General features: G+C 28.7%; 1 protein-coding gene across 15 annotated transcripts in view; it reads right to left on the bottom strand.

The window, feature by feature from the left end:
* LOC126901739 (uncharacterized) overlaps positions 1 to 16,446 on the bottom strand; it is a 146,414-nt gene that overhangs the window by 21,019 nt on the left and 108,949 nt on the right. For 2 of the 15 annotated variants that reach the window (XM_050678474.1, XM_050678473.1), the window contains exon 2: positions 746 to 775. The exons of 8 other annotated variants lie outside the window; for them this stretch is intronic. In XM_050678474.1, coding sequence (XP_050534431.1) covers positions 746 to 775 — 30 coding nt within the window. Of the gene's footprint in view, positions 1 to 745; positions 776 to 922; positions 1,122 to 16,446 lie in introns of those variants that run through there. 5 more of the 15 variants (XM_050678477.1, XM_050678463.1, XM_050678462.1 and 2 more) reach the window with 5 other exon arrangements.

Raw genomic sequence — 16,446 nt, 5'->3', positions numbered from 1 at the left:
TTGTTTCTGATGAAAATTCATTGTAGTTTAGTGTATTTATTAATAAGTAACAACATTTTTTTATAAAAAAGTATTGCATCAAACTCTTTAAATTTGTATACGCGTTAAAAGTATATGAATATACAACTCCTTTTCATTTTTATATTATCTCCATAAAAATTACAATATTATATTATTGAATCTGAATTTCATACTAAATTTAATTATTATACTTAATTTGTATTCAAATATTATAATTGTGAATCGGAATAAAATTAAGGGAATAAGAGTTATGATTGATTTTGAAATAATCTACCAATCTCTTAAAATTAAACACTATCTACAGATTTGCATCGAAGCGTTTTTAATGATAGTAATTGTAATATGATACTTGTCCCATTTATGCCTCGTCCACACTGTGCTACCGTATTTATGTAATAACACACTATGCAATTTAAGTTACAAAAAACTTTATTTAAGTTCCTTTTTTTATGTAATAAGCTAGTTAAATATGTATGTTACTACTTCAAAAAATTTAGTTGAAATGCCTATAAGTTATATGGGATGATCTAAAAAATAATTAATAACTGATAAATCATGAAATAAATAATATTTTTAACTTATTAAATAATAAGTTATTAATTATTATTTTAAGAGCAATCGAATGTCAAGTGTTAAAATGAAATATTCTGTATAGGTACTAAAGCCATTAAACATTATAATAAGTATATAAAAAATTAATAATAATTATAAATACTTGATTTACCTCATTGTTATTGACTCCACTAGAATCACCCTACAAAACATTTATTTCATTTGTTATTACAATTACTATCATAAGTTGCAAAATATTTTAAAAATTAAAAAAATAATAATCATGTAAAATGATAGTAATAATTATTATCATTTTATTATTCATAATTATTTGGAATACTCATTTTACCTGATTGTTAGAAGTTGATCCACCTGAGCTTGGCATTCCGGTTGAAAACTTTGGTATGGTAATTAGAGAAATAAAACAAAGTAAAATTCCAAAACAAAAGTATAAACGCATATTTTATGGTTATTATAACAATAATGAACGTCAAGCACTGGCAATATAATATCAATTATATCGAATAAACATAAAATATAGTTTTTATTACTAAAATAATTTCGTTTATATAGAACAATTTAGTCTATTTTGAATAAAATAAAATATGGTTCGCAAAAATGTATTTAAATTGTAATTGAAATAGTACATGTATTAATCAAATTTAATTGACATTTAAAAATATGTTGTACATTAAAAATAATTTTTCATGGATTAACGAAGGTAGATTTTATTTACTCATTCTCAAATTAAATATAATGTAGTAGAATAATACCAAACTTAAAAAAATTTGAAGTTATTAATTTAATAATTTTAGCTATATAATTTATCATTAAAATATTTTACGTTATTTTTTGATATTAGTTGTTATTTACATTTTATTATAATAGTAATAGATTATAGAATATAGGGCTATTATTAAGTCAAAAACACATTTTTTAATACTGAGTAATATCAAACATTTAATAGATAAAAGAAATAATATAATAAATCAATATGTTCAACGTCTATTTTAATGTTACATTTTTCAAACATAAAAGTAATAATTCAACTTAAGTATTGACCAAAAAACCTAAATTGAATTATTTTAATATAATATATAATATTAAAAATTATATCTTTGAAAAAAATATTGGATAATAAAAGAGATGTGTCATTGTGTTAATCATAAAAAATAATTTAATTTTTAAACTAGGATTTCAATTGATGTAAATTATTTTTAAATTTTCAGATAATTACTTTAAATATGATCAAGTGTATGATTTATCATTATAATAGTTTTAAATTTTTATTTTAAATGGTACAGATGTATAAGTTGACACTTGGGACTAGATGAATTTATTAGATTTAAAAATATATAGTAGTGTATGTGAAATTTTTTTGAATATATTAACCAAACAATGACAAATTTGTTGAAAATAATTTAAATTATTCATAGATTATCGCAAATAAATTACTTTTATTGATTCTCAAATAAAATAACTAATTGTAGAAAAGTAACAATTATTATTAATTTTTATATTTTAATACGATACGTATTTTCTTTAGTGGTGGGTATAAATAAAATTTAAGGGGAGGCCGAAAAGATAAACGAAAAATCGTAGGATAATATTAGAGAGTACTTTAACAAATCTATTGGCTCACATTTGAAGATATTATAGTGTTCTTTCTTTTTTTAGCTTCGAAGCGAAGCTGACAAGGTAGTAATTTACTATGATGTGTGTTTTTTTTTTTTTTTGTGTCTGTTACCACTTTTTCTCAGCTCTCACCGAACCGATTTCTTTCAATGATACGTCAAAAGATCACAAATCGTATCTAGTCGAAGACATTACCCTCAAAAATTGAAAAAAATTCTCTCGTTCCCCGTAAATGGGGGAAACCTTCAAAAAAATTACAAATTTAAAAATCGCTAATTTTCGAAATTTTTTCAATTTTTTTTACTTAAAAGTGCCTTAACTTTTTTAAAAATAAACACATCAATATAATTTTTTTTTATAGATGCTTAATGTCTTCACCTATCATTTGGTATATTATTTTTATAAATCTGACTTTTTACCTGCCTAAAAGGGGGAATCAAAATGACAACTTTTTCAGAAAAAAATTACTTTTTCAACTTAAATTTTAAAAGTTTTCCGAAAAGTCTGATACTTTTATATATATCTTAAATTAAAGCTAATGTAATGTACTTTATTATGAAAAAAAAAAATTTCGTATTTTATTTTGTCTTCAGGATGCAATTAGCTACCAAATGCTATTTTTGTGTGAAAATTCTCGATTTTATTTTTAACTTTATAATGCTATAACTTATTGAAAAGTGTATGGATCAACATAATTTTTTTATGAGAAATAATAATTTTTAATAAACCCTTTTTATTCGATAAACCGACCACGATGCTCGATAATACAGGTTTTTTCGGACCCTATATAAAGAAGTTTAAAAGAATAAAATATTTATTAAAGACAATTTTTAAAGTTATTTACGTTGAAAAACAATTCTATTATTCCCACTAGATATTTATTCATGACTCAATTTTAAATCTATCCTTATTTTTTTTATAACATGCATAAAAATAAAATTAAACTTGAAATATTATCTCACTTAGATTCCTTTTTACACTTGATATATATATATAGAATGGTCCTTAGCTATAAGACATAATTTTTTTTTTGGAAATCTATAGCCAGTACCCCCTAATTTTGTTAGGTTGACTTATAAAAGTGTGTGTATAAAATTTGAGTTTGATAGACCCTCTCTATCCTATCCTTCAAATGGGTTGAATTTTGGTGGTTAAGGGCAGAAAACCAGTTTTTTTAACATAACTCGTTCAATTTTATATTTATGAAAAAAATTTACTGAACTAATTTTGTTGATCGCATTATTTACTAAAATAAAGTATTTATAATATTTTCTTGTATAATATTTAAAAGTAGTTAAAAAGCACTAAATATCATATTTCACAGATTTTCACAAAATATTCAGTTTTTTGAACATAACTCGTTAAATTTAGTATTTATACAAAAATTTTTATTATAATTTTTGTAGGACATATCATTTAGAATAAAAAAGTAACAATAAGACTTTTTGTAATACTTAATGCATTGCCTATAATTGAGTCGATAAATTTTAAAAGAAGACTTTTACATATTTTCAAAAGTAATGTTTAATATGACTAAATTTCAAAACATTGTAAATTGTTAAAAGATAATAAAAATAAATTCTAACATTTTAAGACGTGACAAAAACTAAATAGCTTCTCATCTACGCATCAAAGCTAAAAACTGAATGAAATATATAAAAAATTATAAACACTCATAATCATTTATTTTTAAAATAATCAAATTTTTATGAACTTAAATGCACCATAAAAAAAATTAATATTAAACTTATTGATTTATAAAAACGGTTTTTTCATAGCTTCGAGTCTATACCTTCGGTATTGTCGACGGTAGTTATGTTTTAAAAATCTAAAAATTGAAAATTATATAGTTTATATTTAAATAGTAATGATGCTGTAGGATTGGAAAATATAAATATTTACAGTATAGTCATTGATATAATATAAGGTTATATATTTCCTTAGATAAGTATTGTTTTTGGTCTTCATTTCTAGTGAACTTGTCATTATACTCTTCAACCAATTTAACACCTCTTTTTGAAACATGATTTACTATGTTTAGTGTAGATAAAAGTTCTTTTGCTTTATTATATTAAGGAATGTTTTGCCAGTCAATTGGATTATTACTTAAAAAATTAAGAGATTTGAAAACATTCTAACACATGATTTATTAGTAAGTAAATCAAATGGTAAGTCTTTTCCGAGAAAATATTTATGGTCCTTGAATTTCAAACTAAACTTTTTGATAAATTTACCAACTATGTCTACTTCAAAACTGCTCATCTCTTGTCTTTGTAAAATTACGTTTCCCATTCGACTTTTTGTTGTATAATTGATGCGATCATCAAACTATGAAAATACAACACATTCTTCACTTATTTACCATAAATGTTTAATACATTTTTTTATTATCTAATAATAATTTATACGTATATATACGTATATATATATATAAATATATATATATATATTATAACGTGCAATAATTGAGCGGTGGTTTAAAATCGTTTAATGCAAATAGACAATAACCTTTACGGGTGGGCTATGAGTCAGCCCATGCCGCACGGTGGTTTCCGGTGGTATAAAAGAGCAGACCTTCTGGCTGAAATCCAATTGTTGTCGGACACTGGTAATACGAGGCGTATATATGAAGTAAACGTATCGTTACCAGAAGAGCTGTATGACAAGCATAACGACTTGCCGTCCTTGCCTGGCAACAATGTACCGCCGGGTTCCAAAGAGACCAAACTTATGGCCACTTTGAAACCCAAACAGCGGTACGTGGTACACTATGTCAACTTAATACAGGTAATCGCACACGGACTGCAAGTCGATAAAGTATGTATAATAACATTTATAAACTATAAGCGATGACACTAATATATATATTTGTACTGCAGGTGCACCGCGTTTGAGAGTTTCAACAAAGTGCTTTGTTGAAACCATACATCGAGTTAAACACTAAAATACGGAAAAAGAGGGCAAATGATTTTGAAATATCATTTTTCAAACTAATGAATAATGCCATCTTTGGTAATTGCATGTTCAATGCTAAAGCAGTTGTGGGTTACTCGATAAATATTTAAATTTATAGGGAATTTACTGGTGCACGTGGACGCATCTAGCCTGCCCAAGGATCACCCTTGATACTCCACCGATAGAATGAAGATGCCCGGCTTGTTTTCAGATAAGACCAGTGACCTCGCCCTCTTTGAGATCGCTGCACTTCGATCAAAGTGCTACGCATTTGACATGGAAGGCAGCGAACTCATAAAGTCTAAGGAGATACGCGAACATGTCGTGCGGAACCATCTGTCTTTGAACGATTACAGACGGTGTTTGTTCAAAGACGATGGTGATGGTGACGCTGCGTTAAAACGAGCATTGGCTGGAGAGAATGCCCGTGCGGTCATCGGAGTGATACGTGGTGGTGAGTCTCCACCGACATTATCGTTACCCAACACTCCGTACTGACAGAACGTGTCAACCCGTTCGTTTGAGCACGAAGTACGCACTTTACGTACAACCAAGTTGGCGCTTTACCGTTTCGACGATAAGCGCTAAACGCTAGACAACAGAATCGACACGTTGGCCCACGGGCATTTTTTAACGTCTTTAAATAACGAAAGTTATTATCATTGTAAAAAAATATTGCCAAGAATTGAAAATATATTTTGTAAAAATACGTGTATTAGTATATAAGTAGTTTTAAAACATTTTTTTTTTTAATGTAACATAATATAGTAAGAAATTGTATTTTTTCTAAAAAATATATGTAAATACGTGTACAAATTTGTGAAATATATTTATATGTGTAAGTATGTCATAGTATTTAAGCTATAGTTATGTAATAAGATTACACATTTTTTTGGTAAGGTATTATTCACTGTTGTATTTTAATACGTAACAACCTTTTTGTTCTAACTTATAGTAATAAATGTTCAATAATATCTAGAGTTATTCAATCCTAAATTAAGTGCTAGTTATTAAATCCCGTTCTATTTTCTTAAGATCAATTTTTTATAAGACGATTCTTTTAGAATTAAATGTTTTTCTTCTAGACTTAATTTATCATAAATATCCTCTATTTCTAATAATACCCTTATAGTATCTAGTTAATCTAGATGATCTAAATTCATCTACTTTCCTAGTATAATTTAATTTAAAATTTTCACAAATAATTATTAACTCTGCTCTCTTTAAAATATATATATTGGTTAATCTCTTGATAGAGTTATTTATTTCAGATACTCTAGGATGGTTCATATCTCATTATAAACCAAAAAAAATTCAAACAAAATTAGTGCTGAATATCAACATAAAAATTCTTAAAATCGCATAAAAACTTATAAAAACGTTATTATCAAATAATCAGAACAATAATACTAACCTTGATATAATGTGTGTATATGGGGTCGCCTCTTCCCATATACTCATTTTAGCGCCTCTCGTTGGTGCCTCATTTACCTCTTATCACATTATAGTTAGAAGAAAGTGTATGTAATGCTTATCAATGAAGTAATTTGATAAAACGTATTTTAGCGCCTCATTTTATATTTTGATATCATATTTTACCGCCTCATTTTAACATTACTTAAATTACCATTTCCCTCGATAATTTTCGAAATCAGCGCCTCCTCCCACTTCTATGACTTATAAGTTTATTGTCATGACGTGAGAATAAAAACTCTGATTTTCGAGTAATTTTAGTATATTTCTTTTTTTTGTCAACTGTTAAGCTATAGTTAAAACTTAAGCGAAAAAATTGTCTTACAATTAGAGTTAAATATACTTTGAAAACAACCAATAGTCGAAAAAAGTAAGTTTTTCAAAATTTTAATTTTAGTTGTGCTGGATAAACGTATACTGTTATTAGTATGATAACTTTTGATAATGTTAATAACGTTTAAAGTTAGCTTTTAAAGATTTTTCAAATTTATTATAAAACAACTAAAATATAATTTCTTATCAATCATTTTTATCAACGATATTTTTATTTTTAATATGATAATTGAATGATACTAATAACTATTTACGTTAGACTATAATTGTGATTTTGTTATAATTAAATCAATGATTTTTAGATGAGTGTAGTTAATAAAGAATGGTTAAATGGTATGCAAAATAAACGCAGGAAGTGTGTATCTGATCTTAAAGTATGTGTTTAATATAAGGTTTTGGGTCTATTCGTCGTAAAATCGAAATATTCCACTCAAACACTGATAGCTGAAGTGAAACTGGATGACGAACCTTCTTTTCAAGTTTATCTACCGTCTAGGTTTCAATTTACTCGAGAAGATTTGCCAAAAGGGTTCGACGAAAATCTGAAGATTGTTTCTAACGAACGAAAAGATCAAACTTCGAGTTACGATATAAAGTTTATGTAAATGAATATTGTATACTTTAAAATGATAATAATAAAGTATGGATTTATAGAAAAATATTACACTTTGTTGAATATTTAATAAATTGTATCTATGTTTGAATGCGTTATTTTAAAACTATACCTGATAAAATATGAAAGAAATATTAATAAACAATGGTAAAAATTAAAGTCAAAAAACTAAAATTTGATACAGCTTGTTCCTAACACAATATATGTACAATATTTGAAGTATGATATAAAGTCTATGTAAATGAATATTATACACTTTAAAAACAATAAGTTGATTTTTAGAAAAAATATTTGAAAATCCAACAAAATTACAATTATATTTGAGTTCGTAAATCTGTACTTGTTAAAAATATAAAAAAGTTACTGGTGTATTAATCGAACAATGGGTGAAAATAAATCAATACGAAAAAAATATTTAGTGAGTATTTTTGCTAACTCAGCGTCTGCAAAAGAAATTTAAAATAGCAAAAATAAACAGTAGTCACGTTAGTAAATGTAAGTAAAATGTTAATGTTTTAACAAAAGTTAAGTAAAATAATTTTAAATGCCAATGAACGTCTGAGAATGGTCATAACACGAAATTGTTTTACCAAAATGATCAACTCCAGGGTAGGGGATACTGTTGGTATGAAATTGCTGAGGTTCGCAATAGTATACTTAATAAAACCGAAAAATCATTCTTCTCCATATTTAATTTTTGTTTGTCTATTAAATCGTTACCTTTAAGCCTTTTCATTTTTAATCGTCAAAACATCAAATATGAATCACTTGTGCTGTGTTTGCGGTAAGACTTTCAGTTTTCTGAAAGATCTGGAACTTCATGAATAATCTGTTCATAAACACAAATTATACAGCTATACAGTTTGCGGTAAAAATTTTTCCAGAAAGGATAATGTGAGAAGACATCAACATCAGACACACTTCTTGAAAGGTTAGTATCATGTATTATAATCATAACAAGTTATGATCTAATGTCATACAAATCTATGTTTTATTTAAATATAAAAACATTATTTCATTATAAATTTAATTAATAGGTGTGAATAATGTATTGTAGTTACAATCTAAGAATTTTATAAAAAATATACGGCGGAGACGACGAGAGGCGAGTGGACCAGGTCCCTCATAGGACCCGATCGGCTGGACAGGTGGGTGGACCGGACTCACGGTGAGATGACTTATCGTCTCAGCCAAGTGATGTCAGGCCACGGCTGCTTTAACGAGTACTTACACCGTATTCGTAAAGCAGTCACGCCGACGTGCGACCACTGTTCGGATCGGCCGAGAGAGGCTGATAGCGCTTTGCACACCCTCTTCCGGTGCGAGGCGTGAGCCCAGGAACGGGACTCTTTGGAGTCTCGACTAGGGTCCACGTTCCGAGTCGGGTCCATGGTGGACCTGATGTTGAGGAGTCGGGAGACGTGGAGGCTCGTCCAGGCGTTTGCCGAATCCATCTTGAAAAAGAAGGAGGAAGCTGAACGCCTGAGACAGAGGCAGTCGCGCCGCCCGATACAGGAGGACCTAAGGCGCTGGTTTAGGCCGGCGCCTTAGGTATTTTGTGTTTTATGTTATGTGTTGTGAGTTATTTTGGCATTCCTCCCTAACGGTTCCCACTCTGGGATCCGGTTAACGGGAGGGAGCCACACCACGTTGCGAATCAGCTCTTGATTAACTTCGAGCTGATTCACAACGTGGCGGTGTGAATTATTAAGACGGCGTGGGCCGCCCTGAAGTAATGTCTCACGGCAGTTCCAGGGCAGCCCACAATAATGCCGGTCGTAGAAAAAAATAGGGATAGTGATGATGAACTCTGTAAGTTTAAATGTAAATATAAATTTAACTTTATTTCTATAATTATAATTTTTAATTAAACATTGTTTGATGTTGCTGAAAAGATCGATCCGAAAGAAACCAAAAATATAACTGTTTATCCAAGCTGTGAGTATTATAATCAACTTGATCGGGTAATGCAAAAAAAATATGAACACATTAAGTTTTTAAAATTGCTATAAGGGGTCGAGTGATATATTTACACGTAACAGTTATTTAAAGTAACATTATTTTATTAGGTGTATATAGTGAATTGATTTGAATGGGGATTGAGTATTTAAATAAACCAAAACAATTAAACACAAAAGTGAGTTAATCTTTTTAATATCTAGCTATGATAAAATTAAAAAATTAATTACAATAAACTATTAAATAATTTAATTTTCAATAATAATAACGATTGTGTTAAACGTAAAAACGCGTATTTTATAGATAATTTATTTCATTCACATTAATACAGGTGATTGTGTGAAGACTTCAAGTTCAAAATTGATTGAATCAGCTTTTTCGGGTAATATAAAATTACACAGAATTGTAAATATCGACCCGTTTGACGCAGTCGCATTACACTTCCGGCTTACCACTGGATGGCGACTGCGACACAGCTACCTCTCCTCGTCCGACAGGTCGCGCGACGCCGAGTGACCACGGGTGACGCGAACCGGTCCAGCCTGGCGGCTACTCGATGAATCATTATTAACATATCATCTTTCAACTCTAGCACGAGAACTATCGTGACACTGTTTTTGGAAATTGACTTATGTATAGTGATTTAAAATATATAGTATCATATATTTTATCATATGATATATGGTATCATACGGTAATTAATATTTAGCCGCCTGGTTATTATTTATTTAATAAAAAATCAACCTTAATCACATCACGTTTACTATCGGCGAGTTCAAAGAGCGGCATGTATTTGACATTACAGATGTGTGGGAAAAATTAATTAAGAAAAATGTAGCGGTAAAAACTTCTTTAGATTTAGTAACAGTATATGAAAAAAATCATATAATGTAGAGGTACCCAGTATAACACAGCCCCTTTCTATTTCTCCATTTGTTTTGACAGCAACGAGTAGTATTCCTGAGTGGATTACTATTATTAAAAATCTACTTCAAAAAAAGTCCGAAGAGGTTGAAACGCGGGGGAGCGAATGGGTTTTTAGAGGTGTAGTTTTTTTGGATATCAACACGTTTAAGCATGATCCTTTGAGAGGAGGATGTAATTTAGATATTCCAAAAAAATTATTCCGCAAGAATGTTTTGAAAAATATTAAATTTGAGGGGGAAGATTGCTTTTTTTGAGCCGTGGTTGCTAGTTTATATCCAGTTCAATCGCGTGATGTGGATAAGTCAAGTAAGTTACCTAAAACACCAAAAAAGTTTGATTGTGCCGTAGTAAATTTGGATGATGATACGGGTAAAGGCACGCACTGGGTAGCATATTAAAAAAAAAATAAAACTATATTTTATTTTGATTCATTCGGTAATTTACCAACGCCTTTAGAATTACGCAAATATTTAAAAAGTTGTCGTATAAAATTTAATTACGCTCTCTACAAGAGTTCGATACGTTTGTGTGTGGACAATTGTGTTTGAAATTTTTACTGGAACAATGCAACAGTCGTTAATGTTATCTTTTCAAGATAACCAGTCTAGAATGATCAGCACTTTTTTCCACCCATTAAACTAGATGGAACTGCAGAATTAGCACTTTTGAGTTTATAAGCATGCAACTCTAAACCAGACGTTAATAGAAAAAATTATTGTCGTGTTTTAACCGATGCAGTCAATCTCAGGAATTCAATGTCCATTAATGGATCGTTTATTGATTTATCAATACCGATAGGATCTTACAAACTAGATGATATAGGTAAATATCATTTTGAATTGAAAAAACATAATATTATTTTCAAGTTGAAATCCAATGTGAATACATTGAAATCGGAAATGTTTTGTGATAAAACAATAGATTTCACAGCAAATAATAGCATAGGAGAGTTATTGGGATTCAATAAACGAATGTTTGAAGGGGGTATAGTGCACGAGTCGGATCAAATGGCTAACATTAACCCGTTATCATGTATAAGAATAGAATGTGATATTGTACATGGCGCATTTATGAACAGACGCGAGACTTGTTCGATTCACGAGTTTTATCCTTTAGTGTCTCCCTGCTATAAAATTGTAGAATCACCTAATAATCTGATATATTATCCCGTATTGACTAATCAAATAGACAACGTAAAAATTAAAATTAAAGATCAGAACGGTGAACTTGTCGATTTCAGAGGTGAAAGTGTAACAGTTTGTGTTCATATACGTTATGGGAATACAATATAACGTTAAAAGAAAACGTTTTCTCGGCATTGACAACAGTTGTGTTCCAAAACTTCCAGTGTTAACAAGAGAAAGCTTGAATACTCTCTTGAACCTTGGTTACACACTCGCAAAATATTATGGAAGACATTCTGAACATACACGAAAAGCCGTACTTCGAAGAAAGTATAACAAAATTTGAGTATCATTCGTATCAACCATTTTCTAGTAATGCGCTGTCGAATAACGATGAAATACGGATTGCGATACAAAATCAAAATTTGTATACTCTTCCCAGTGAATCGTTATTAATTGAAGGCGAAATAGAGAAAAGTATGGAAACAGGTGAGAGTGTGCCATTTGTAAAATTAATTAACAACTGTATTACGTTCCTGTTTGATGAAATTCGTTACGAATTAAACTCGATTAAACTTAATAAAGTAAGAAACCCTGGTATAACAACATGTATGAATGGTTATGCCTTTTTTCAAACGGCATACCTTTATCGATATCAGAACGCTGGATGGAATAAAAGTGGTTTTGATAATGATAAATATTCAGTGTTATATCAAATGTATTCAAAATTTCAAGATAGCTTCTATGATATGGTTGACATTGATTGCTCGAAACAGAATGAAAAAATTAAAAGTGCTCCTGTAAACGTTCGAATTGAATTCGACACCAAGATTCCTATACCAAACGATACGTCAGCATATTGTCTTATATTACATGATAAAAATTTCGAGTACAACGCAATAATTAGTTAAGTATACAAGGTAGTTTAATCAATGTTATTTAAAATCAACACATTTACAATGGTAATTTTTATATTATAATTTGTGAAAATTTAAATTTGTAATCATTATATTATTTTTAAATTTTTTAAATAAATAATTATCATTGTAAACAATTTATTTTATTTTTGTTTTTCAATTTTTTTTCATACTCTTCTATCGCCTTGAGAGTTTTAAATCTACTTCTAATGCTCTTTTTTCATCGTAAAAATCATTGTTCCAACATGCAACGTTTCCTAAATTTATAATTATTAAAATTACAAACATTATTTGTTATTATTATTATTATTTTTTAAATATATGTTATTACAATGCTCAAATGGTTTTTACTTACGTTTTATTTGTTCGTTACCATCATCATCCATAGATTTTACAATATGATCCAATGTGTCTTGAGCAATTAACTCCATCAGACTATCTTCTATTTTTGAATTTTCTGTCGGTTTTGAATCTAATTGAGAATTCACCAAAGAGTTTGCACTATCCTCCCATATTGCTTGAGTAATTAACTCCATCAAAATCTTCTCCATATATGAATTTTTCCACGGATGTGAGCCAGAGAGTATATAATTATTCTCCATCGATTCAACAAACGAATCAACATATGATTCATGACGAAATAGTTTCTAAAAACCTTTTCACGTAAATTTTTGTTTTTTAACATTATGTGTTTTAAATAAAATAATTACCATATTCATCGCCTACGGTGAATGTTTAGCACAATCGATTATGGAATATTTATCGGATGATTCTATTTCGACTTGAACGGGATAATCTTCCATGAACCAAACATCAGGTATTAATTCTTCAGTCTATTAAAAATATATTAATTGTATTATAATTATATAAATAGAAATATTTTAAGTTCTTACCAAATCTTGTGAGAATTCTTCAATATTTATACTGCTTAAAATATTAAAACATTCTTCTTCGATACCCGACAGTGAACCGGTTTTTTTGTTTAATATTTTTTGAACCTGTGATGACATGATGTAAGTTTCAATTCCAAATAATGACTAATACCCTACAGTCTCTTTACACTCACAGTAAAATTCAAAGTGATGATTTAGCCTTTCTTATGATACTGTGATTGGTTTAAATCTGTTGACGTTTAAAAGAAAAAAACATCTGGAGAGAATTTTACGAAGTCTAACGGATATTTTTGAATTTTTAATACGTTTCGTTTTTTTGCAAATTTATTTAATACTTGGGTGCATTTACAGTTCTTATCCTCCTCAATAACAACAACCATAATTTTAGCAACTAATGTCTTATATGTAGTATTTAACCCATGTGAGTACAACATTGTTAACATGATGAATATAAGTTCTTTAATAATAACCAAACAGCGATTAGACGTAAACATATTTATTTTTTTTTAATTAGAAATGAGTTATAATACGTTATACTATTCATATTCTTACAATCATTTTAGTAATATTATCGTTTTCTATTATTAAGCAGTTGATTCGAAAAACCCGTTACAACTTTGAATATCATCAACATCATCGTAAATATTCTCGTAGTGATTTTCCAAAAGATCTGGTTCGTTATCGTTGTTTCTAAAAATTTTTAATTTAATTTAGTTTTATACAATAAACAAACCAAGTAAAATATTTACCTAATATTTTTATTTATCATTTGCACAATATGAATTGATCCCAAATACGATTAATAATGCATTTATAATCAAAAGTAACGAATTCTTTGTACAACGCTGTCGATGTTTTTGACATAACTGATATATCCGTATTTTTGACGATCGAGTACATTAAATTTTCGGGTAATAGTAAAAACTTGTTTATTACTAAATCCTTTATATTTTCAGAAACTTTTTTACTCTGCATACACAAAAATTTACAAGTTTCCAATTTCTTTTTTGCTAGCTCCAGAAGACATGATTTCATTTCTTTCAAAACAATTAGATTTTATTCTGTCAATGTTACACGTCCCATTCTATGTTCTTCAATACCTTTACCCGAAATCGATAGATAATTTTTCGAGAAACATCAAGATTTTAAAATATTGAAATTTATGTTTAGATAAATTTTTGATTTACATGAATCATCCATGAACGATATCATTGCATCGATTAAATGTAAAAATCAGTAAACTTAAAGATGTCCATCCATAAATACATAGTTTGTGTTATTATTATTACCCCTGGTGAGTAACGATCGTTAATTCATGTGCAACTGATGTGTATGAATTTTCTATCAATAAAACTCAAATTGAATACAGATGTTCCCAGCATAACAAAATCGGGTTGAGATGTTCATATTGAATATCGCACTAATATACTTCACTTATCACTCACGATTAAGACATACGACAACACAATAGGATTTTTCTTACGTTCAACCGCGATTTATAGATATTTCTGAAGAGGGTGGGAAAGGATTTGAAATATGGTTGGTTGTTCATTCAAAGAAACAGAAATAATGAATCTCATTAGGTGGGAGAAAGGTGATGAGTAATTTTATCTCTGCGAGTATACGGAGGGAGGCGTTAAAATATGTTATCAAAATTTCAAATGAGGCGCAAAATACGTTTTTTAAAATTGCTTTATTGATAAGCATTATATACACTCTACTCTAATTATAATGTGATAAGAGGTATATGAGGCGCAATCTGAGGCGCCAACCAGAGGTGGTAAAATGAATATATAGGGAGAGGCGGCCCCATATATACACATCATTGATATTTGCCCTGGTTGAAATATGAAACTCTATTACAATATAAGTATGACCTCGAAGTCATGTGCTCGAGTCGCTAGTTGGGCGCCACTTTGTTCTATCTTAGAAAAGAAACAACCCTTTTGTCTTAACTTAAAGTCATAAAAGTTCAATAATAACGCAAATATAATTATTAAAGATATAATTAAAAAATGTCAAACATACAAAATAAAGATACACTTTAAACAGAATAAAACAATACAAAATGAAAACTTTAAGTCATAAGCCAACCGCGTGAAAAGAGATTACCTTCAGTGCTCCCGAGGTTCTCTCTCCACCTCTTTTCAAATTATTCCATTTCGTCTTATATACTAAAATATGTTGTTTTTGTTTTTTATGTAATTTATAATGCAATCATTTTCAAAAATGTTTATAAAATTTTACTTCCTGGTCTAGTAACAATAATTCGGGGAATTACAATTAAATCAAACATTACAAAAATGCTTTACACTCAGTTTTACACTCAGTTTTACAAAATAATGACCTATATTACAACACCAAAACTCTAAGAATACCCTACGGTATTTTACATGCATATGATATCAATTAATATATGACTAGGTTTATGACTGTGTTTTTTGAAGAATTAAGAAGAAGAAAAATGATTTGAGTTTTATAAAAACATAGTTTTTTTATATGATGTTATTAGAGAAATAAAATCCTAGATAATTATCTTAGACATTATTCTTTAAATGTATTTAAAATCTTTGTATCCATTAATATTTTAGTTACAAATTAAAAATGAGTTTTTCACTCTCTCTCGGTATAAGTATGTATTAATAATAACATTAATATTTTGTCAATGCAATATATACGTTTATTTTGAACAATTTTTTTTTTTTATAAATTATTTACATGTTTTAGATTCTAGTCGTTTTACGATGGATAGCTATTACTTACAACTACTGTTGGTATTTATTGGTTGTTTGTACTTGATGGTATGATTGTTTCCGACTGTATATTTGCATCTGTTGGCCAGTGACCGAAAAAATGTCGAGCATACGTTTTCTCCATTAGAAGACTGAAAAAACGATATACATTTATTAAATACGTTCTACTCAATTAGAAAAAAAAAGTGTAACTCACCATTTACATTAGCAATTGTAGTGAGAGAACCAGCCATTTTTAAAGCATAACATTATCGACTTAAGCTAACACAATACCAACAAGTTAATACAACG

Source organism: Daktulosphaira vitifoliae, unplaced genomic scaffold (assembly GCF_025091365.1).
Source record: "Daktulosphaira vitifoliae isolate Bord-2020 unplaced genomic scaffold, ASM2509136v1 Scaffold_3, whole genome shotgun sequence".
Lineage (NCBI taxonomy): Eukaryota > Metazoa > Arthropoda > Insecta > Hemiptera > Phylloxeridae > Daktulosphaira > Daktulosphaira vitifoliae.
Note: the sequence above shows the minus strand (reverse complement) of the source record. Positions and strands in the feature narration are given on the sequence as shown.